Source organism: Cetorhinus maximus, chromosome 15 (assembly GCF_964194155.1).
Source record: "Cetorhinus maximus chromosome 15, sCetMax3.hap1.1, whole genome shotgun sequence".
Classification (NCBI taxonomy): Eukaryota; Metazoa; Chordata; class Chondrichthyes; order Lamniformes; family Cetorhinidae; genus Cetorhinus; species Cetorhinus maximus.
Genome location: NC_135893.1, coordinates 93,704,026 through 93,727,090, shown reverse-complemented (window position 1 = coordinate 93,727,090; position 23,065 = coordinate 93,704,026). Strand labels below are relative to the sequence as shown.

At 39.3% G+C, this 23,065-nt stretch overlaps 1 protein-coding gene across 6 annotated transcripts in view; it reads right to left on the bottom strand.

The window, feature by feature from the left end:
• The window catches only part of gtf3c1 (general transcription factor IIIC subunit 1), a 65,446-nt gene that overhangs the window by 24,258 nt on the left and 18,123 nt on the right, over window positions 1–23,065 (bottom strand). For 5 of the 6 annotated variants that reach the window (XM_078558972.1, XM_078558974.1, XM_078558975.1 and 2 more), the window contains 16 exons: window positions 22,298–22,515; window positions 21,618–21,757; window positions 20,581–20,734; window positions 20,241–20,344; window positions 17,934–18,133; window positions 16,878–17,234; window positions 15,205–15,350; window positions 14,235–14,332; window positions 12,346–12,442; window positions 10,768–10,945; window positions 7,448–7,595; window positions 7,028–7,163; window positions 5,504–5,582; window positions 4,422–4,607; window positions 3,639–3,799; window positions 1,827–1,969 (listed from right to left, as the gene is read on the bottom strand). In XM_078558972.1, coding sequence (XP_078415098.1) covers window positions 1,827–1,969; window positions 3,639–3,799; window positions 4,422–4,607; window positions 5,504–5,582; window positions 7,028–7,163; window positions 7,448–7,595; window positions 10,768–10,945; window positions 12,346–12,442; window positions 14,235–14,332; window positions 15,205–15,350; window positions 16,878–17,234; window positions 17,934–18,133; window positions 20,241–20,344; window positions 20,581–20,734; window positions 21,618–21,757; window positions 22,298–22,515 — 2,545 coding nt within the window. The remainder of the gene's footprint in view (window positions 1–1,826; window positions 1,970–3,638; window positions 3,800–4,421; window positions 4,608–5,503; window positions 5,583–7,027; window positions 7,164–7,447; window positions 7,596–10,767; window positions 10,946–12,345; window positions 12,443–14,234; window positions 14,333–15,204; window positions 15,351–16,877; window positions 17,235–17,933; window positions 18,134–20,240; window positions 20,345–20,580; window positions 20,735–21,617; window positions 21,758–22,297; window positions 22,516–23,065) is intronic. The other variant, XM_078558973.1, reaches the window with a different exon arrangement.

Below are 23,065 nucleotides of genomic sequence, written 5' to 3'. Positions count from 1 at the left end.
GACAGAGTAGGTAGGGAGAAACTGTTCCCACTCGTAAACGGATCGAGAATCAGAGGGCACAGTTTTAAAGTGTTTTGCAAAAGGAGCAAATGCAAGGTGAGAAAAAACTTTTTCACACAGTAAGTAGTTGGGGTTTGGAATGCATTGCCTGGAGATGTGATGGAGATAAGTTCAGTTGAGACATTCAAGAGGGCATTGGATGATTATCTAAATAGAAACAATGCGCATGGTTACAGGGAAAAGACAGGAGATCAGTACCAAGTTAAAACGCTCAGAGAGCTGGTGCAGACATGATGGGCCGAATGGTTTCCTTCTACAGCGTACCAGTTTTGTGATTCTGTGAAGCCCTGTCTTAGAGAGCTGCTGGCCAATCTCTAGTCCCTGCAGCAACTGGAGCTGCTGCGGGCAGAAGAGGAAGTCCTTGAAGATGCCAGAGCTTGTCCTGGAGCTGGACGGCAAGGTAAGTTTTCGGGGTCCCAGGGCGGGGGTCGCAGGACGCAGGAAAGGCCTGAGAGGGTGGAATGTGGGAGATTGGGGAAAGAGGACAGGGTAGGGGGTGGGGGAGGTCCAGTGGCCACCGGGCTTTAAGAGGGGGGATGGGGACGCCCAAAGTTAAAAGGAGGCTTGTGATGGAGGCAACCCTTCCTTTCCAGCCGAGGCCTAAGCCCAATCATTTTTGGGCTTCCTGTAGGCCCGGGAAATCCTCCCGCCAGCCTAAAAATGGAGACTGTGTGGGAAACGGCCCTTAAGTGACCAATAATTGGTCACTTAGGGGCCTCAACTGAGGCAAGGGCAGGCTTCCCATCCGAGGCCTTGCCAGCCCCACTGTAAAATCGCTGCAAGCTGTTTCCTGCACAACTTAATTTTTAGGCTGGCAGGCGGGAACCCAGAGGGAAGCCCGTTCCTTCTATTTCACACTCCCCCATCTCCCTGCCCAAAAACTGCCAGCTGGAAGGTGTAAAATTCAGACCCATAGATCTGACAGCAAAAATACATTTCGCCCCCCCCACCCCCAATTTCCTACACTATCCTTAGACCCAACTAGATGTCATTGTAAATTAGTCCTAAGTTGGTATCAGTTTTGTATTGTGGGCCTATGCCCACTTTGGAGCTGTATTAAAACTGCCCAAACTCACTTACCATAGGACCTTTACAATAAGCCGACAGAAGAGACTTGGACCTGTCATTGTGGGCTGGATTTAAACCAGGTCACAAGGAAGGGTTCGACCAGTAGCGTAACCCATTCTCCGACAAAAATATTTAAACAAATTGTGTTTTACAGGTACATGTGTTAGAACTGGCTGTAAAGAAGAGTTCTTCTACTTAAAATTAGCCGCTTCTCAGTTATAAAATGTTGCAATTGATCAGTGGCCTATGTTTGGCATTTAAGGCAAACAAATAAGGGCTTCCTGAGTGCGACTGTTAATATGGTGGGAGGGAAATGGAGGAAGGAAAAAATAAGCCCTGCTTGATCTATTGAGATTGGTTCTCGTTACTTTAATTGGAACAGGCAATATAAATTAAATGCAATTCAAGAACAATTGTTTACATGACTCAATGTGAAGTCTGCTTCAGATCACACAAACATCTGTTTAGACATCAAAAGGGAATTACTAGTAGATAAATGTGGATTTAGATTGGTAGCTACAAAGGAAATTCCCTTTCTTCTCTAAAATGCCCCAGTAGATTGGTTCAGAAAACAATCCATAACATTGCAACATCTAGAAAAGATTTAAATATTATTTAATGTAATTCTTTGCCATGTAGTGTTCCAACACTTATTACGACTGTTACTTGCCACTATTCTTCAGGAGCAGTGATCTCACCTATAGTTAAGCATCGTCTGTGGATTCTTGAGGATATAACGGGATCGGCGTCCTACAGCAAGAGATGTTTTATCCAAAGCCACTTCAAGATAATCGTGCATGACATCTCTCACTGTTTGCCAAGGAACAAAGGGTCCCTTCACCTAAATGCAACAAGATATTCTGTTTTCAAAATTGTGTAAATTTGTGTGTTTAACTCAGTTTTACCTGCAGAAGTTTCCTTATTTTGTCACTGCCTGGCTAAATTAGTGCTCTCCTCTTCCCTATAACACAGGAGGTTTTGTTCAAGTGATGAAATGCTGATTGCTATGAGTTCTCCCCAAATCTTGCCTAAGACTGGCTATTAAGATCTGGACAAGGCATGGGTATGGATACTTGTAAAGATTGGCATCTGAAGCTGGAGTTCCCAACTTATGGCAGAGGAATCCTTGCATGATCAACCATGCAGGTTAAAGGTACCTTTCAAAATTTCTTAAGTAACAGAATAAATTACATTATTTTTAGGCATTCTGCTTGAAAACATTTACAACTGTCCATGTGAAAATATGCTAATAGCAGATCTTGAGTACAGGAGTAAATGGGAATTAAGATAAATATAGGGAGCATCTGATTGAAGTGGCTGAGAGGCTGAATGGCCTACACTTGTTCCTACAGTATTTTCGACAGCAATGGGGACAATCCTTGGCATTACAGGTGCTTTAAGTCAAATTCATTATCATGATTCTACCTGTGCAGGGAACTCAAAATACAAGTAAGGGAAAAAATATATTTATGAAATAAGCTTTTTTTTTACTTATTCACGGAATGTGGGCTTCGCTGGCTGGGCCAGCATTTATTGTCTTTGAGAAGGTGGTGGCGAGCTGCCTTCTTGAACAGCTGCAGTCCATGTGGTGTAGGTACACCCACAGTGGCTGTTAGAGAGTTCCAGGATTTTGACCCAGCAACAGTGAAGGAATGGCGATATATTTCCAAGTCAGGATGGTGAGTGACTTGGAGGGGAGCTTCCAGGTGGTGGTGTTCCCATCTATCTGCTGCCCTTGTCCTTCTAGGTGGTAGTGGTCGTGGGTTTGGAAGGTGCTGTCTAAGGAGCCTTGGTGAATTTTATGAAAAAAGGTGACGCTATTAACATCTGAAACAACTCCCAATATTTAAAATGCTATCAAAACCATTTTTCAGCAGTTTCTATACTTGTCAGAAGTTGCTTCTATGTGCATAAGAAATTTTTGGAAGATCTTAGCATGTTGCCTAGAATCATCACCAAATGCAGTTTATGTAAAAAGGTTAAGGTGATTTTGATTGAAAAGCTGAATTGAGACAGTTTTTCAGATTTTTTTCAGCTTCCTTCCCCCACCCCCCCACCCCCCGAACCCCATTTTTCTTCCCAGGTCACACACCACATGATCTGCTTTCCGAACCGACCACTTAAACAGTGACCCAGGAGCAACAATTTCTTGCAAACAAAGAGAAAAAAAGATTTTCCACTCCACCCCAATCTGTCTCAAGTCTAATCAGCATGAATCTTACTACTTCCCACACTCGGCATCCTTGTTCTTAAGTGGGATTACCAAACTAGATTAAAATCTTAGCAGTTTTATAATATACGGTCAAAGCCATTTTGAACTGGGTAAAGACTACAATCCATTTCACATCAAACTAGTAAGACCATTGGAGAGCAGAAGCTTCCACCCCATTAATTGGGATGGATTCACAAGAGGTCAGAGGATAATGAAATCAGTGCGATAACGCTCTGGGCCATTAACATTGTTTTCTTATGTTACGCGTTTTTCAAAAAATACACATTTAATTGCTTACTTTTTTGTTAAGAACATGGCTGGCTACTCGGCAAAGCATAAGCAGACTGTCTTCCTGTGCAGTCCAGGTTACACGTAGTTTGGTCATGCGGCGCAGCGCACTCCTATCAGCATCATCTTGGAAGCGAAATCTCTTGGTCTTTTCCTGTTGTGGTAAATCCTCTGCAAATGTCAGTGAAGAATTATATTAATGGGGGCAATATTCATTAAAACAGAAGAGCACTGAAGCCACAGAACCCCAGTCTGCTTCTTAATTTTAATTAAACATTTACGTAGAATATTCACTTTCTCCATGCACTGTATTTTAGTTAGCAACAGAAAATACTTTCCAATGAACCTGGCGGTAGGAATATAAAGAGCAACAAGATCTTGTGACTTTAAAGGGATTAGCCTTGGGAGACAAAGCACTCCCCCCTTCAGCAACAGGATAACGCATTTGATAGTATAAAATGCATAATCCTCCAATTTACCATAAGCAACCCCAAACGCTATTTTGCTAATAAAATAACTACCAAAAACATAAAAGCAAAATACCGCGGATGCTAGAAATCTGAAATAAAAACAGAAAATGCCATAAAAACTCAGCAGGTCTGGCAGGATCTGAAGCTCTGAAGAAGGGTCATATGGACTCGAAGAGCTTCAGATGCTGCCAGAGCTGCAAGTTTTTCCAGCATTTTCTGTTATTACCGAAAAACATAAAATAGCCATATAGATGAAATAATTACTCTTCCGTTTTTAAAAGACAAGAGCTTAAAAGACCAAGTCAGCAGTGATGAAACCTCACCTTTCCTTCTCTTTTTCCTTTGTTTCTTCCCACTTTCCTTTTCAGGTCGTTTTCTCTTCTGTCCTTTACCACCAGCTACTCGTTTGTTTCTGCCCACATTGCATTCTTTTTCAATTCGAATTTCTTCCTTGTCAGCAAGAGACCCACGCACAGACCTGAGGACCCCTAACATACTGAATTTATTTCCTGAATCAAAAATGAAACCATAATAAGAGGCAATTAAAAACCGCAGAAGCCTTTGTTTATAAAGTAATGGTTATTAATCTCCACCTCACTCCCACCTTCCCTTTCAATAGTGAACAAGATTAACATTTCATAAAAAACAGTAATGAATATTTCTGAATAACTTCAATTCTGTTAGAGTCTATTTGGAAAATAGATGTGACTTGGATCCGGTACAGGTTAATTTGGTTGAGATTATGCATGGTCTATCATGACATTTGTCCTACGTGGACAGGTTTGGTTTTCGGAATGTTCCAGCTCGCATGACGTAAAAGCTGATTATCCAAGAAAAGATGACATGAAAGTCAGTTTCCATCTTTTCAGCGGCACTATCTGCGATGCCTTTCCACCATGTCAACATCACACAGAGATTTCACCATGGCACAGGAGCCCATTCGGCCCACTGAGTCCATGCCAGCACTCTACAGAGCAATCCAGTCAGTTACATTCCCCCTCTCTATTCCGTAGCCCTGCAAGTTTATTTCCCTTAAGTTTCCATCCAATTTACTTTTGAAATCGCTAATCATCTCCATGTCCACCATCCTCGTGACGTTTATATGCAGATTGCATCATTTAAGCTCTTCAAAACAACAGTAGACTTGAATTTCACCATCCTTAAGTCACTAAAATTCATATACAGAAGTTTTTATTCAACAGCCTGGACTCTTGACATTTTCAAGAATATATCCCAGTCTCACTTCAATGTTTAATAATGATCATTCAAGGGTTCTAGACTCCCATGTGAGGCTATTAATCCAGGATAATATGATAATCACTCAAGAGATTAGAGAAATTTCACACAAAGCATCGAATACAGAACCATAATGTGCTGAGGCTCATTTACAACATAAATATTTCACCTGCAACACCGAGGGGAAGGGAATGTTTGTTCAGGAAGCTCTGTAATCGCACTGAACTGCTCTCAGGGATACTGAGACTCTATAAAGAAGAAAAACTGGGTTAAAAGTACAGTTTGTTTTAAGCTGACCCAAGGCAAAAAAAAAAATTCTGTTTATCTACTTGCATTCCCAATCTCATTTTTGCATTCACACTCTTGTGAACACCATCGCAATGTATTTTACATTTGTTTCCATTAAATTACATGTCATTTTGCTGCTCCCTCAGCTATTGTATTCAGTCTGTTTATTTCAATCAGCATTACAGAATATTATGCAATGCCTTTTTACCACATATGGACAGCAATAATAGTGACAATAACCTGTACAGTTAGTTTACTGTTACCAGACTCCATGAGAAAGCAATGTTTGTAGTACCCAAAGTAAAATGGCTGCTTCTATTTTCCTAATTTCACTCACTGGAGACCACAAACTAAATTTCCAGCTGCTTGACAGGTGCTATAAAGTAAGACCAAGTTAAGGGTCACAATGAAATTTCTCAGGCAATTTAAAGGATGAGGGGAATGACCAAGTGCTCAGCAACCTTAGGTGTGGCAATTATTGCTGCATCAGTCATTTGTACTTTGCAATAATCATCCAAGGCAGCTTCCTTTTGTACGGACTGATAATACAAAGTAGTAGTGAAATGACAAGCTTCAGTTCTGAATGCAAGTGGAAACTATCCCCCCTCCAGAATTTAGGCATATATGTTAATCCACAACTAGCCACTAGCTTAAAATATCAGCAAAACTTCTGACAGGAGGTTAGTGGAACTAGCTGTAACATGTAACAATTCTCACAGCTAGCAAAAAGCGGATGCTGTAATGCAGAAGCCAATTTAATATGACAGATGCCAATAGGAGAAGAAAAGGAACTGATTGGCATTAAACAGAGAACAAGGAAAAGGAAAATCAAGTGTACAAACAATGCATCTAGTTTATTTGTGATGGTGTCTCGAAAACCCTCCCTGGGAGGCGATGGCATTGTCACTGGGCTAGTAATCCAGAGACCCAGGGTAATGCTTGGGGACCTAGGTTCAAATCCTGCCACGGTCGATGGTGGACTTTGAATTCATTAAAAATAAACCTGGAATTTAAAGTCTAATCGTGATCATGAAACCATTGTCAATTGTTGTAAAAACCCATCTAGTTCACCAATATTCTTTAGGGAAGGAAATCTGCTGCCCTTACCGGGTCTGGCCTACATGTGACTCCAGACCCACACCAATGTGGTTGACTCTTAAATGCCCCCTGAACAAGGGCAATTAGGGATGGGCAATAAATGCTGGCCTAGCATTACCAATGGCGTAAAACAAAGGTGAAAACGTAAGAGGCAATTTTGTGTTTGTCAATCGCTGCCACTTGTCTGAAGTGATTAAATGCAGGGATGGTCAGACAACTGAACTATGGCTCTAAGTTGCTATATCCTGCTAAAACAATATACGTCAGCTAAAACATTTCTGCTTCTGATTACATTTGGAGCACTTACTTTTTTCGCATTGTTGATAATATAACTGGTCCAGATCCAATTTCGCTTCAGATGTCCAAAGAAACTAGAATCCAGACCAGCTGCTCCAAGGCCATCCCCAGGTAGTTTCCCATCATCCATCAACTTCCGACTACCCCTGGAGGGATTGGGAATAGAAATCATTAAAAGCAACATCAGTTTGATCCAATCTGAAACTTAACAAAGACTCAAACTGTCACCAATGTAATTTTACAGAATGAATGGCAAGTGGGGAGAATGCACGCATACAGGCAGCTAAGTTATGTTGTGGAGTGCCTATTTCCGGAATATTGGTGAAAGGGTGGGGAACAGCGAGCAAACTGAACAGCATGTGATGCCTTGTTTTCATTTTAATAATTCAAACTCTGATTTGAGATGGCATGCATTAAATGCAAAACTCACGTGGTGTACTCCAGCAGGGAACATTTGTGCTCCTGGGTGTTCTTAGCAGTTGCATCCTGTTCCATCACTGAGTTAAAGGCAGTGTCTTCTGCACCCTCTTGTGCTGCCTGACCAACATTTCTGTTTAAGCGAGGAAATCGAATAACTCCTGAAATTGAGAGGAAGAGGCCATTTGGTCCAATCATCACATCCACGTTTCACAGATCAACCTTACATACCTGCCTTCTCGCCACATCCCTTAAATAATCTACTGCTTTCCACGTGTGCGTTACAGTTTACTCGGAGTCCAAGTTGCTGTGGCAACATGCACTTTTACATGTATGTTGTAGTCTGGAGCTATGAATAGTGATGATAGAGGCCCCAATATCCTTTCCATCACATGAACGACCAGGAATCTCTCCTGCTCTTAACACCTGCCATTGCGTGCATTGGAAGGATTTGTAGATTGATATGTAACCTGTTGGGATGCGTTATGAACACATCTTCCTTGGTCATCAAGCCTTTAGAGCCAGGGGCGCTAACCACTGCGTGACAAGGCCTCCCCAATCTACCCCTTAAGTAGATCTAATTGTTTCTTGAACCCATTTATACTGTTTGCTTCAAAGGCTTCTCCCAATAAGTTAAATTATTTCATACTCAAGGCTTTGAGTAAAAAAAAATTCTGTCAAACTACCCAAATTACTCCTCTTGTAAAAAAAATTGCTGAAAATTGGAAATATAAACTTTCTTCACATATGTACAAACGTGCATTGCTGGCTGAGTGTTTTTATTCACAATTTTTAAATAAGTGTACCAGAATTTCTTTGGATCAATTTTGTTAATCTCTTTTAATATATCGAATAGGTCAATTAGGTTTTCTCAAAGTTCTCCCTTTTCCAATGGAAACAAGTCTGAACTTTGGTTGTGTTTCTACATAATTTAAATTTCTAATACCTGCAACAATCCTTGTTACTTGCCTCTTTAAACCGTTGAAGTGAATCCTTTAAGTTTGGTGATCAGAACCGCACACAGGATGCTAGATAAGGTTTGACTAATACCTTATATATCGACACACAACCTCTTTTGATTTTTACCATATACCATTGTGTACATAATGTCATATGTGTCTTTTTTACTGTAGTAGATTTGTTCACAATAATCCCTGGAATCCTCTCCTGACCTAAGCACTATATTACTGTCCCATTCAACATTTGCATTTCCTTGTTCTCATATTAATTACTTTACGCTTATGCAGGACCAGAACAATGTCAGAAATACACCTCAGCACAAAGTTTTAAGTGATCTAGGAGATGCATAACATTGCTCACAGCAGCAGTATATTCATTATCTAATGGTCTAGGGTAAATCCTTTAGCACAGCACCTCCCAAACCCACGACCACTACCATCTAGAAGGACAAGGGCAGCAGATAGATGGGAACACCGCCACCTGGAAGTTCCCCTCCAAGTTACTCACCATCCTGACTTGGAAAAATCGCCGTTCCTTCACTGTTGCCAGGTCAAAATCCTAGAACTCCCTTCCTAACAGCACTGTGGGTGTACCTACACCACATGGACTGCAGCAGTTCAAGAAGGCAGTTCACCACCACCTTCTCAAGGGCAACTAGGGACGGGCAATAAATGCTGGCCCAGCCAGCGAAGCCCGCATCCCGTGAATGAAAAAAATAAAAGTTCCACACTAATTTTGTGTGTCTTAGAAGTAACATGGAGGTGTCTTGCTTACAGTGCATCTTTCAAATGTTTAATTGAAATGAATTAGGATTAACTCAGCTTCATCTGTCCCACTCCCCTTAAACAGTATATATTTCACCACATTTCTACTTCTTAGTTCTGAAGAGTCATCTGGACTCGAAATGTTAACTCTTTCTCTCCACAGATGCTGTCAGACCTGCTGAGTTTTCCCAGCAATTTTTGTTAGGATTAACTTAAACTGTCTTTTCCTTTTGTGCATTTAATTTTTGTTTAATGGAAACAGAAACAATAAGGTCCAATCATTACATTATTAGGCAATACAATGCTTCTGGGCTCCTCAATTTCCCTAGTAGAAAAGAGAGGAGTTCCCATGTAATCAGTCAACAGAACCCTTATGGATCATATCTTCTTCCATTACTAGTTTCATTGCTCTTGGTCTATTTTCACACCGACTGCAAGTTGTTGCACTCCCTCAGTCTCTAATAAGTGTTCGCTGTGTCTGTTACACAGATGACCTTATTAGCACTGTATTTAGCTAATCTGATCTGCTTTGCTCCAAACTCAAAGTGGAATCGAGGAGAACTACTGGCAATTTTCAATATAAATCTTCATAAAAGTACAGCACTATATGCTGTAATGAAACAACAAGACATAGGAGATCAAACCTGTGAAGCTGGAGCATGGTCTGGTAAAACTCAACAATTTCAAAATGGTTTTATAAATCTAGACTAAGTTGTGGTCTCTAGTTTAAAGCTAATGTAGAGGAAAGATCATTGTTAAATAGCAAACATATATTAGAAAACATTTTATAATGAAACAATTAGACATATCAAGAAATCAATATGATGTTTTGTTTCATTGATGCAGAAAAGCAATACAACTTGAATGCAGAAATATATCAGAGTACATTGCAATCTTATACAGCTTCCTTTAAAAAATAGTTTGAAATTAATAAAGATCTTAAATGAATAAATTTTAAACTTTATTTCCTCCCCTTGTTGTATGGCAGTAGTGACACTGTGTGGCCAAAGCATGCATAAACATGGTGTTACAATAACCTCATACAAACAACAGTCAAGATCACCAAATGGACAATTTAACCAAATTCAGCCTATTATCTTTAGAATTTCTCCTTGGTGCTCCTTCTGACCAAGAACACGACTCCTCCCAACTGCTGCAAGAGAATGAAAGCAACCTATCACCAGCCTTGTTCTCTAAATTTTACAACCAGGAGGTTGACAGCAAGTGATCCAGTGATGCTGTTTGCTCTATTTGGTGAAAGGTGCAGTTGAAGTAACATTCTCATCAGCTATAGCATGGGAATCAGGAAAAGAAACTCCAGCCACAGAACTTAGACTATGCCGCTGTATTGAACAACTGAATTCACTGGTTGACAGTTCTCTGCTAGACTGATACAGAGCTGGAATACATATCTGTAGAAATATGGTTTAAAGGGCATCCAATCATTTGGCAGACATTTCAAGGACAAAAATTGCTGTTTCAACACAGCTACAGTTAAAGTTTGATTAAACAGGCCTACAATCCCTTTAACTTGCAACAAGTTTGAGAGAAGGAAAAAAAACAGTAGGGACCTATTGAGCAAAAATAGGTGATCTGGAACTATGCTTACCTAGCGGTGTATTCAGGCACACACACATAAGATCGAACCAGAAGCTTTCTACATCCTGCAAGTTATTGAGAGCATAGCAGCGATTATCAAATGGTCGGCTGCTTCTGGCCAAGTTGTAATGCGGATCACAGCTAGTGGTATCCACAATCATGGCATTCTTTTTGATATAAACAAAAATCTAGAGGGAAAGAAAAGAATCAAAGGTCAACTTGCAGCTTCAGGTTTCATATTATGTCAAATAATATTCACACCAATGTGGAATTACTTGAGCAGCTCAGCAGCGCGGTGTGGCAGGAGAGCTGGACATAGGCAGAGATGGGATGAAGACACTGCAGGACGCATTTCACTCGGTCACTCTTGTGCACTGCTTAAAAAAGGTACCACTGGCAGAGACTTTGTGAAAGGCTCTCTGGTTGTCTCTCTCCCAAAGTGTGGAAAGCCTTTGTGTGGGGTAGAAAATCTATTATGTACGTGTGTGGTATATCTTTTAAAATATACAGCCAAGCCTTCAAAAAATAAATGAAGTCGTTAAAAAACCAAAGAGTTTTGAAACTAAAACTTTAGTTAAGGTTTTGTATGTTTATTTATATTTTATTTAAAATTAGAATAACTATGTTGTTAAGCAAAAAAAGGCACAAGACAACACAACTGAGTTCCTTTTCTCTGAACTGAATTACAATTGTAAGTATAAGCTTGTAGAGGGATTACACATTAAATGGGATTTGGATACTAAACAATTAAACTGATCCCAAGGACTTGAGTGGGCATTTGCCTCAGTTAAATAGCTTTCTATTGTATTAAATGGAATATAAGCATAGTACATTATGTAAAACGATTTTCCCTCCTCCTCAATTCTTCAAACAGTAAGCCTCCATTTAGAGATGACTGTAAGATTTCTGCAATATAGTACTATTATACTATGGATACAGTTAGATAGCGCAGAGGGCGATTTGTGTCTCATTTTTCTCTCTGTACAGGAAATAACCCATTGTCTGTTTGGCAGCTCTTCCTTGACTTCCACCAGAACAATGAATTGCCACAGGAGACCACTGCATACAGTGTAAGCTAACATGCATGATTGTGCTTTCCAAGGAACCTAGGTTCAAACCATAGGAGAAAAAGAGTAGTTTGCCAAGACTGGCCTACAGCCTGCCTCAGTAATGCTGATCATGAAACCATCATCGATTGCTGTAAGAACTCATCTGGTTCACTAATTACCTTTAGGGAAGGAAACCTGCCATCCTTACTTGGTCTGGCCTACATATGACTCCAGACGCACAGCAATGTGGTTGGCTCTTAACTGCCCTCTGCAATGGACTAATAAGCCACTCAGTTCAAGGGCATTTAGGGATGGGCAACAGATGCTGGCCTTGCCAGTGACACCCACATCCCATGAAAGAATAAAGAAAAAAAAAAATTAATGATAGCCTGAAATGGAGTCACACAACTCATTGATACAGACACTGGATTTCTCAGAAACGGTAGCCAAAAAGCACAAGCATGATTCAGAACCTAAAACGCAACATCTATTAATTATTTTGGACGTTATAATCATAACATCTTTTGCTGAAAGCCTACCTGATCTTTCTCTTGAAATTTTTCAATTGGACCAAATTGCAACAATCCCATATAACAAAGACGTTGCAAACTCTCAAAGATAGAAAATATGTATCTCCTGTAAACATCAAAAAAATTAACATTATTTGCATCAATGATGATATTCTTTGTTGTTTAGTCAGCTGTGGCACAGTTGGTAGCACTCTCTGCGAGTTAGAAGGTTGCAAGTTCAAGCCCTAGTCCAGTGCTTGAGCACAAAAATCAAGGCTGACACGTCCAGAGCAGTACTGAGGGAATGCTGCACTGGTGGAGGTGCCATATTTTGGATGAGATGTTAAACTGAGGCTCCATCTGCCCTCTCAGGTGGATGTAAAAGATCCCATGGCACTATTTGGAGGAAGAGCAGGGGAGTTACACCAGGTGTCAATATTTATCCCTTAACATCACAAAAAAAGATGATCTGGTCATTATCACTACTGTTTATGGGAGCTTGCTGTGAGCAAATTGGCTGTCACATTGCCTCCTTCACAACAGTGACAACACTTCAAAAGTATCCCATTGGCTGTAAAGTGCTTTGGGACAACAAATGGTTGTGAAAGAGACTACATGAAGGCAAGTCTTCCTTTCTTGAGTTTCCAAAGAGCAAAGTGTTAAATTCCCAGGAATCTCTCAGCATTTCAAAACCAAAATATATTACTGCTGTTTATTGGGATGCATCACCTCTGATTAGCAAATTATTCTCATATTGGTTACACAGGCACTCTGTAAAAGACTTACTTGACAAGTGGTGTTTTGATAGATCCAATTGCTGCAGAATATTCAAAGGATTAATAACTTCTTGTTTATTGTTGAAAAGAGAGATCATGTTGCCGAAGCTTCTTGTTTTGTGTTTATCAGGTCAAACGCAAGAATGCCAAATTTTAAACGATCACAACAATTTATGCTACAGGAGAAAAGAGTGCTGATTGGTTGGCTGGTTGACACTGATTGGCCAAGGTCTTGCTATGGAGAAAGCAATGGGGAGCCACAGCCTCCCTAAGCTCCCAGGTAATTCAAAAAAGGTGCAAGACGTGAACACATTCCTTTTGCTCGCAGAGAACGGGTCCCCATGTCTGAATGTATGTTGCTTCTAGCAACAGTAGATGAGCCATTTTCGGAGCTCGACTGATTACCTTAAACAAGTTGCTAGTGTAGCTGTTAGCGCACTCAGTATTCTGCAGCAAGTGCTGCCCAATTGCAGAATCACATCTAACAGTAGATGTTTTGTTTTGGGTTTTGCAAACACAGGCTGGTTGAGTATGATCTGCACTCTGCCTATTACCAACAACCACAGGAACATGCTATTTGAAACTTTTTGTTTTGTGTGTCATTTGGAAAATATGCAACGGAAATTCCTGAAGTGTCTTCATCTTGGCTGAATATACTGCCAGCTAATGAATTTAATTATATTTTGTAGCCGGGTGCAAACCTTCCGCTTGCTTAGAACTGTGCTGCAGCATTACTAAATCATTACTTAAATCAAACTTACTGGGTGGGGAATCTCAAACTGGTAAAAGCTCACTCAGGAAGGCCAGGGAGGTGACTTATTTGTGAAAAGGGAACATTTGTACCACGGGACAATATTCTGCAGGTCAAGGAGAGGAAGACTTATTTTGCTCTTAACTGAACTTCCTTTACTAGAGCTGAAAGTGCTTGATGCCAACACTGGATGCCTGTAACAGAAGTTTTGTTCCTCTAACTTTGAGTACAAAATTTCACCAAGGACCTGTACTTACAAGTTTTTGTTTTGTTTTTCAAGCAGCACATTAGTGAACCAGTATTTATGCTAAAACAAATGCCTACTGATAGCAATAAAGCTGGTACTGTGAGGGATCAGCTTGAATTTTGAAAATAAACTTGACAATTCTTACCGCTTGTAAAGAAGTTGCTGCCTCATGGGTTGGGGTAAGTCCCTGACCAAAGTGTGCTTCATATAATGATCATTTAAAAACTCATCCAGATTTTCAACCTATTAAAAAGGAGACAAAAAGAGCATATATATAGAAGAAATTTTAAGTAAATCAACATCATAACTTCATGGAAAGCCTGTGTATGTAATTCTACCACAATACTTCATACAATTATTGGACATCTCACTTGTTAACAAAATACTTTCATGAGAAATCAAAACACAGTACTCATAGAGTTTAAGTTTAAGGTGAGTCTGTAATATATTGTTCCAATGTTTAAAAACTGATGTAGCTGAGAAATTGCTCCATGTGGAAAAAGTCTTTGAAATGTCGCACAGCTTAAGACCAGTTGAGAGGGTAGTGATAAAATGTAATGTAAAGCATTGCTTGCTGAAGGGCAAGAGCTGACAACAATGTGAACACTGAGTGAGCAATTTCAACTATTATGTCACTATTAATTTGGCTGCTCCAGGTGGCAATAAAAGTATGAAGCAGCTTCTGATAAAGTATATGCAACATATAAAATATATCGCGTTTAAAATTACGAATTTAACTGTGGGATCTTACAAGTGCTCGTAAATTGTTGGAGCTTCATTAACCCAGCTTTGAATATCAGAACCACTAAGTTTCAGGTCTGTAACTCCCCATCCTTATCTATTATCTACTCCCCTTTTATATATATCAGTTAACACAGACTCAATATCGTGGGAGTCACCGTAAAGTTAGTTCCCTGGTTCTTGTAGAATGTAAACATTTTTCTATTGAATTTATAAAACATCTTCAAATATATTAGATTATAGCAAACTGAGATCTTCAAAAACCTACAGCTTTATGACTGTCACCTGGAGCACTGTATTTCTAGCTAGGCTGTTAATAGCAAATTTAATACTGAATGTAACAATACGTTCAAGAAATAAATTCATAGTTTTACCTTGTGGCTGACTTGTACTATCTGGACAAAGATAGAGAGGGGAACACAGAGCAATATGTCACTAATGAGAGCCCAACCATATCCAAACTCTCTGTGAATAGGGGTAGGAGGACTGTATCTCTTCCACGACGCCTCATCCACATAAACTGTTAAAAAGAGTTAAATGGACCAGTCATAACTGCAAAAAATAGAATAAAACTTCCTAGGATGGCTTTTAGCTTACTTAAAACAGTTTTTCAAATGTGGTCACACTAGCCTAATTTCTGACTTTTTTTTTAAGGTGACAGATTTCAAGCATGGAACAAGAGAGTGGATCCAACTATTTCTCTCCACAGATCATGAACAATTTGTTCCATCATGGATTCCCTCCTAAACTACTCAAGGGGACAACTACAGGTGCAACCTTCCAGATCATAAAGTTTTATGTTAAATTGTTTACAGTATCTACGCCCCTAATTATTTAAGTAACTGAGATTAAACTCAAATCTTTATTTTCTATTCCTTGGCGTCAATCCCTACAGTCATTTTTACTTCTCTACACTCTGAACATCTTTCAATTATACGCAAGGACGACACGCCCACTAGGCGAACGAGGAGGTTGCTTACGGCAGCACTGTTTGGGGGTGGCGGGAATGCCGGCCTTTTAAAAAAAATAGAACTGGTAGCTGGCCAGATTTGTACTGATGAGAAAATAGCAAATTTGTTTCCACTTTCCAGCAGATGAAGTCATTCATACTGAAAGGAAGAGATTGCGTCCATGATTCCAGCTGTATTTTCCTTTTAGAAATAGTGGTAACATCTTATCTTGATCATTGTTTTAATAGCCTTTTAAAATGAGTTGTGGCGCCAGCCAGGCCATCTAGCATGGTCGCAGTGACAATGTACTAGTGTACCCATCATCCTTTCATTAGGTGCAAATTGTGGCATCTTTTGGTTACAGTCAATGCGTTATTGAAAAACAGTTAATGTAATGCAGGTTGCATACAATACTCTGATAAATAAAGATTTAAACCATCCTGCATTAGCTTTTTAAGTGCATTTGCTGTCAAATGCAATTGAGCATTTGTGTTTTATTCCCAAAATCTGCGGGGGGGGGTGCGGCAAAGAGTTGGGGCAAATTAGCACAATAGAGGCAAATGCTACTGCATTTAGTAATGCATACAGAAATGAAATGCAAATATTTTAAATTCAGTTTTTGACAAAGTCTAGCAACTGAACGGCAATATGTTTAAAATTATAACATTAAAGACAGCTTTTCAATTTCGAGTGGTTATTGTCTTAGTGCAGTGCTGATGAAACTTGGCAAGCCTGATACAACAGTTTGAGATCTCCTATTAAATGGCAATAAATTCTGTGCCATAATCTAGCTTAACCAATTTAATTAGGAGCTCCATCCAGTAACTGGAAGTTCCTTTTGTTAAAATCTAATCGCTATTTTGTTTTTTATTGAAATGAGGACTAGGATGGTGTAGGTCATCCAGTCCTGTTCTAACCTTCACCATTTGATTCCAGCTGTGTGCTAAGACATCTTGTTCTATCGGGTATAACATGAGAAGCATAAAACAATGATCCAATGATACAAGACGTTTGAGGAGCATTCCTTTAACCTGATTTTTCATGTCAATATTGTCTTAATGAACATGACTTTGGAGGATAATGAAAGCTCAAATTACCAGTCTCTTTCACGTGTAGATGTTCTATATTCCCATCCCACTGGCAATCTTCACCAATCTCAATTGTAGTCGATGTCCCCACAAGCATTCCATTAGCAGCTGGATTGTTCCCATCTATAGTAATAATGTCAGTGGTCCCATTTGATGTGGATGCGACAGCTGGTTCTTTGGGTGCTTCTGCACCTGAAGCCTCTTCTGTAGCATTTTTCGGTGCACTAGCCAAAGGTGCAGACATAGCCGCTTCCTCTGAAGTTCTCCGAAGAGGATGTCCATAAACAATGTACCAGAGGAACATGTGGACCAGGCGTAGCCGAGGCATTTTGGGAAGGAAGCCAAGTGAACGCCCGAGCCCAGGAACTGAAGGAGACGTCAAATTTTAAAAATGACAGGCATAAGTGTAAGTGATATGTATTTTTAATGACCCCTATATTCAGACAAAATCATTAAATTAGTACAACAACTGTAGCATTATGCAGCGGAGAATAAATAGGAACATAGATTACAAGAGTAAAGCATCAATAAATTAATAGAAAACAATAGCTGGGCCTAAGTTAAGAGAGTGCTTCGTGCAATTTTGAGTCCCTTTTGTAGAAATAATGTTAAATCCATAGATAGGGTACAGTGCAAAGGCTTTTCTTTTCACTCGAGCAAAAAAGACAAGGAGGAGATTTAGTTCAGGATTGTGATGAAATGAATTGGGAAAGATCACTTCCATTTGTTGGGAGTCAGTGATAAGGGGGATCATCAATTTAAAACTAAGACAGGGAGAAGAAAGACTCGGAGAAATTTCTTTGTACAGAAGTTTGTAAGATCATGATTATCTTTTGCTACCAGGAGTAGCTGAGGAAAAAAAAACATTAGAAAACCTGGCTAATTATTTGAAATGTAGAGAGATGGGAGAGAAGAGAGGATAGGAGGTTTAATTTTGAATTGATCAAGCATAGAGCTGAATATCTTTTGTGCTATAAACATTCTTTCCTGCAAACAGGAATTAAAACAGATTGACGCCAATCTGTGGCCACTAATTAACATTGATGGCTTTCTCCAAATACTCACGCAGATTATTTTTACCTATAACAGGGCGGTAATTCTTAAGCGGAGTGACACCCATTTTCTCATCAGTTTTACTTGTGGAGCATTTGCTGGCCATCTCTGCATTCTTGTTTTGCTCAGATTCGGAAGGTGCAATCACTGAAGCATTTTCTTTTGCTTGTTTTTCCTTCTCTTTCTGAGCATGGAGTTGCAACACCTTCATTCTGTGAAATAAAAAGCCAGAGCAAACCACAGTCATAGTTAATTTAAAACAAATACAGCAGACAAGTGAATGCGAGTAGATGACAAATAAGATGGCAACCTGAATTATTTGATCAGTCTCATTAATGGAAGCTAAATAAATCAGTGGTAGAATTGTTTCCTCCATATTCTAATCACAATAATTTAAAGCATTTTTTTGTTTGAAAATAACTTGAATTATCCAGTACTTTGAATTAAGCTATGTTAAAATGACAGAGTAGCTGTATTTGAATTAACCATTAACCATTAACTTGAAATAACAGAAGTAGACTGCACACCCTTCAAACTAAGCAACAACCCTTGTGATGATAGCCACGCTCCTCTGTTTCACATATGTGGCACCGACCAAATGAAAGCAGTAACTCTCAAACTGCCTAAAAGATTTCTTCTTCTAAAGGATATCCTTAAAAGTTCAAACCAGTTAGGCAATAGTTTTCATGTAATCTGAGAAGAGATTCACTCAGCACGGCCTTTCAGCCCCCTCATATCTTGAGACACTGGCTAGAAATTTGACTCGGGCAGTGGTGCAAAATGGCCAGTTTCAGATCAGATGGCAATAAAGCGGAAAACCAGGAACTGCGTATAATGGGCTGCCAGCCTGATGGCACCCATTTTGCACCACTGCCCGGGATGAACTTCAACTCCGCTAACACTTATCCTCCTAACTCCTGCTCCTCTTCTTCATGGGAAAAAGGTACTCAGGTCGAGTTGCTACATATACCTTAATGAAGTTGGGTTTTAAGTAAAGGCCATAAGAATGCTATGAAGATAAAACCTAATGCAAGGCAGGGGTGTCTGAACCCTGGTAATCCATCCTCAGAAAGCTCAGACAACTCAGTCCTTTTGCTATTTAGTCATAGACCTGAATTTTTCAGGCGGCGTGTGGGCTATGGGGGAGGGGGTGGTCTCGGAGCTGATTGCCATCTTATCTACCTGTGCTGCTGCCTTTAGGGATCTATGGGCATGTACACCAAGGTCCCTCTGATCCTCTGTACTTCCTAGGGTCCTACCATTCATTGTGTATTCCCTTGCCACGTTAGTTCTCCCAAAATGTTCATTATTCAATGATTTGTTCAGTTTAAATTTTATGGTTTGCAAAGGCAAAAGAAAAATTGGGCGCACCTGCCCTAAATGATATCATTCATATTGTCACGGGGAGGCCTTATTCTTCATTATTGCCTTAAGGTAAAGCGATAAAGCTCTTTTATTTATTCTTTACTGTAATAGACCTTTAAACGCTAAGTCAATCACCTATCGGATTCTTAATTATATATAAAAAACTAAAAGTATGGAATTGTTTTGCGTAACAAGAAAGGATCAGTGTTTTAGACTTGGAATTTTGAATGGTTTCATCTAATGGCAATTCAACTAGATGATACAGAGACTTAAACCCAAGTTTAACAGAACAGGCACTCTCTAGCAAATTCAAAGGAACAAGTTCCGAGAAACTAAGCGGAAGATTAAGAAGCAGGTTTTGCCAACCTTGAGAAATGTAGATTATTTCCCCCCCTTCACTTGCCTCCTCTTTTGGATGACTCTGGATAATCAACAGCAGAGAGGTGGTGTTCATTTATGAACTTTCACTGCTAGACTTTGGACAATTCCTGAACCCTCTGATCTCGACTGAATAAGTAAAAGACTCTAAGTTTTATCTTCTTACCAGTGGTCAAAAAAATCCATCACATCTACTTTCTTGAAAATGGAGCCAAATCATGGAGTTGAGAATGTCTACTATTGATTGGTGTCCCTACTGTACTAATTCATGAGGTACCAAAGACACTTCTCTTCCGCTTCAATGCATTATTTTTTCCTTATGCCTCTGTGAAGCACCTGAGGATATTTTTTCTGCATTGAAGGGACTATATAAACGCAAGCAGTTGTTCTCCAATAGATTCCTCAGGAAACTCTCCAGGCTCCTCAGGCACCTAGCCCCAAGTTATGTGTTGTACAACTGTCATCTCTTCTAAGACAGTGGAAGTAGAAATTGTGATCACTGGTTATAAGGCATGCCCTACCCCTAGTAAATGCCGAATTTAGTAACCAATATAAAATAACCCATTAGCTACTAACCTGTGAACTGTGTAAGAACTGGAAATCCTAAATCGAACTTGCTCAATGGCACTTTTTACAAGTGGATCATTGGGAAGCACAGACGGATGAGCCACAAACTCCACCTAGTTAGTATAGAAACATACTGAGAAACTTGCCTTTGATGCACACTAAGAGTGAAGGTTCCATCACAAAAACTGAAAAACTAATGTACAAAGATCTTCACTACAGTCCTTTATACAAGTCACATAAAACATCCACTTTATATTGATATTAGTAAAGAAATTAAGTGATTTTGCCAAAATTTGTCAAACTTATAATTATAATGTGGACATGAAAAAAAATGAGCTTTAATTTTGACCTTTTTGCTGATGCCATCTTGTATAACAGTGGTACGGAAGAGTCGGAGCAGTCCCTCCTGCGACAACTTTTGAACCATTCTTACTATAGATTTCTTACAGCACCTGGTGACCACACCATCTTGCTTCTCCTCTTCCATGATCATCTTCTGGAGCCTGGAGAAGAAACAAAATAAACGTTTCTTTAAAAGTAAAGCTACTTTGTACTAGCTAACCATGTCATTGGGTTGCCTTGAAGAAATGTGGGCTTTACAGTTAAACCCTAAACTCTCAAATATAATTCTCAGCAACTTTACTAAACCCATAATAGTACTTTTTTGGACACACTATTTTTTCCACCCCTAAGCAATTGCCTGCAGCAACATAAGTTTCAGTTGAGACAACAAGTAAATCCATCATAGGCTCCTCTACAGTTGCAGGTGTAATCATTTTACCCTTGGAATCAAGAAAGACACAAAGACATAGGTGTGTCTTGCAAAGGGAGAAAAGCTGAAGAGTTACCGGTATAATTTTAAGATTGAGACAAGCTAAATGACATGTCAAAACAGCTCATACAGGTTTAGAGAAAGTTAGATTAAAGACCCATTGACAACATAATCTTTATTATCTCCTAGGAACTAGTGTTTTCTACAGGAGAAAAAGTATGGATTTTCATGGCTCGTTTCATTTATTCACTTAATATTGCAATTTATCTGTTGCAGCATACTCCCTGTGCCACAACACAGCCAGAAATATAGAAATATAGAAAGACACTCAGCTGCGTTTTGTACTGTGTTGCATTTAAATTCAGATCAAAGAAAAGTTGCAAAGTTAATCTCTTCAGAAGGGCAAGTAATACTGAATCATCCATGCTTGAAGTTAATTTTTTAAAAATACTTACCTAATGTTGGAATTCCTGAATTTAACTAATCTCCCTGACATTGTAATATTTCTGATAATTGCTTCCCCATAGCCAATGATGTTAGTGAAACAGTCGTTTGGTAAAGCTTCAACAGATTTGATAGAGATTCACATGTTGGCATCATGCACTAAAACTTACGAAAACAGGCTTTCAATCAGTTTTAAATTCCGCACGGCTTCTAGTATTAGGTTCTGTCGTTTTAGCATCCTAAAAGTTTCATGAGGTCTTTTTAAATGAGTGTCCTTGCACGGTTTCCTCTTCTTTCCGTGGCCCTTCTCCTGTGAAAATAAATGCAAAACATAGGTATGATCGGAGGAGTTACTGTGGTCAGCATCAGTATTTATTGGTTCCAGAAATAAATCCCCTTCGCCCCTTTGAATCTTTAGAGACCTGTATGCAACATAATGTTAACGATTTCAACAGCGAACTCTCTGCCAATAACCATTTTGTTCATTGTTGCTGATTCTTCCCAAGTTACATCCTTTTAACAAACATTTGCAGACAACAGAATTTGATAACGAATGCTCTGTTGCAGCAATGCAGCTTAGGATGCTATTTGAGCCCAACAGAATGGCAAGTCCAAAGCATCTTTTTTAGTTAATACACACTACTGGTTAGAAAATCTATTAATTCCAATAATGCCAACAGGGATATCAATTAATGAAACTAATGTTCCAGCAAGACTAGCACATTGTAAATGCAGCACACTTTAATACCATAAATACTGTAATAAACTGAGCATAAATTGGCTCCAGCAACTACAAAGAAACACAAGATAATATTGAAGTCTGAACTGCTTTGCAAAATGATCTTCATACCTTTGCTTTTTCAACCTTAACCTCTTCAATAACAACATTCTCTTCACATTGACCGTCCACTAATTTTGTAGAAGAGGTACAGCCTTTGTTCTGTCGGGAGGCGTTTAATTGAAGATCTATTTGCTGTGATTCTTTGGATGACTCTTCTCCATGCTTGGCCATATTCTGGGAATGATCTGTCCCAACGGTTGCTTTTACTAAACCAGGTAATTTTCTACCTGTACAAAACACAAATCGTTCCAAAAAGTTACTAATTTACATGTTTGTCACATTGAAAATAAACATCCGTGCAATTGAGTTTACTCCACAGGGTGAAGAATACCTCAAATTATGAACAAAGATCTGAGCAGTTATGAAAATATTCCCCCAATATGAAATAAAATATGACATTAGATACTTTAAGCAAGGTCTTCCTCACTTTCCGTTCTACCTCCAACTACAAATGAATAGAGTGTTATCCGAACTTGAGAACACTAGTCATTTAAGTTATATCGGCATTAAGACCTTCCTCCACTCCTGTACACACATACTACAGATTATCCCCTTGAGGCTCAACTCACTAATGTAAAAATGGGTGACCACATCAGACACCAAGGTGATACAAGAAAACAACACAAGTGGAAAAGTTGCACTGATTAACTGGAAGGAATTGGGGCAGATCCACTTCTGATGATTGGTCCACACCCAAAGAATCAGAAAAACATCTTTTTCGTCAGCTGGATGTTTGCAACATGCAGAATTGTACTCAATTACTATGGGCAAGAGTCT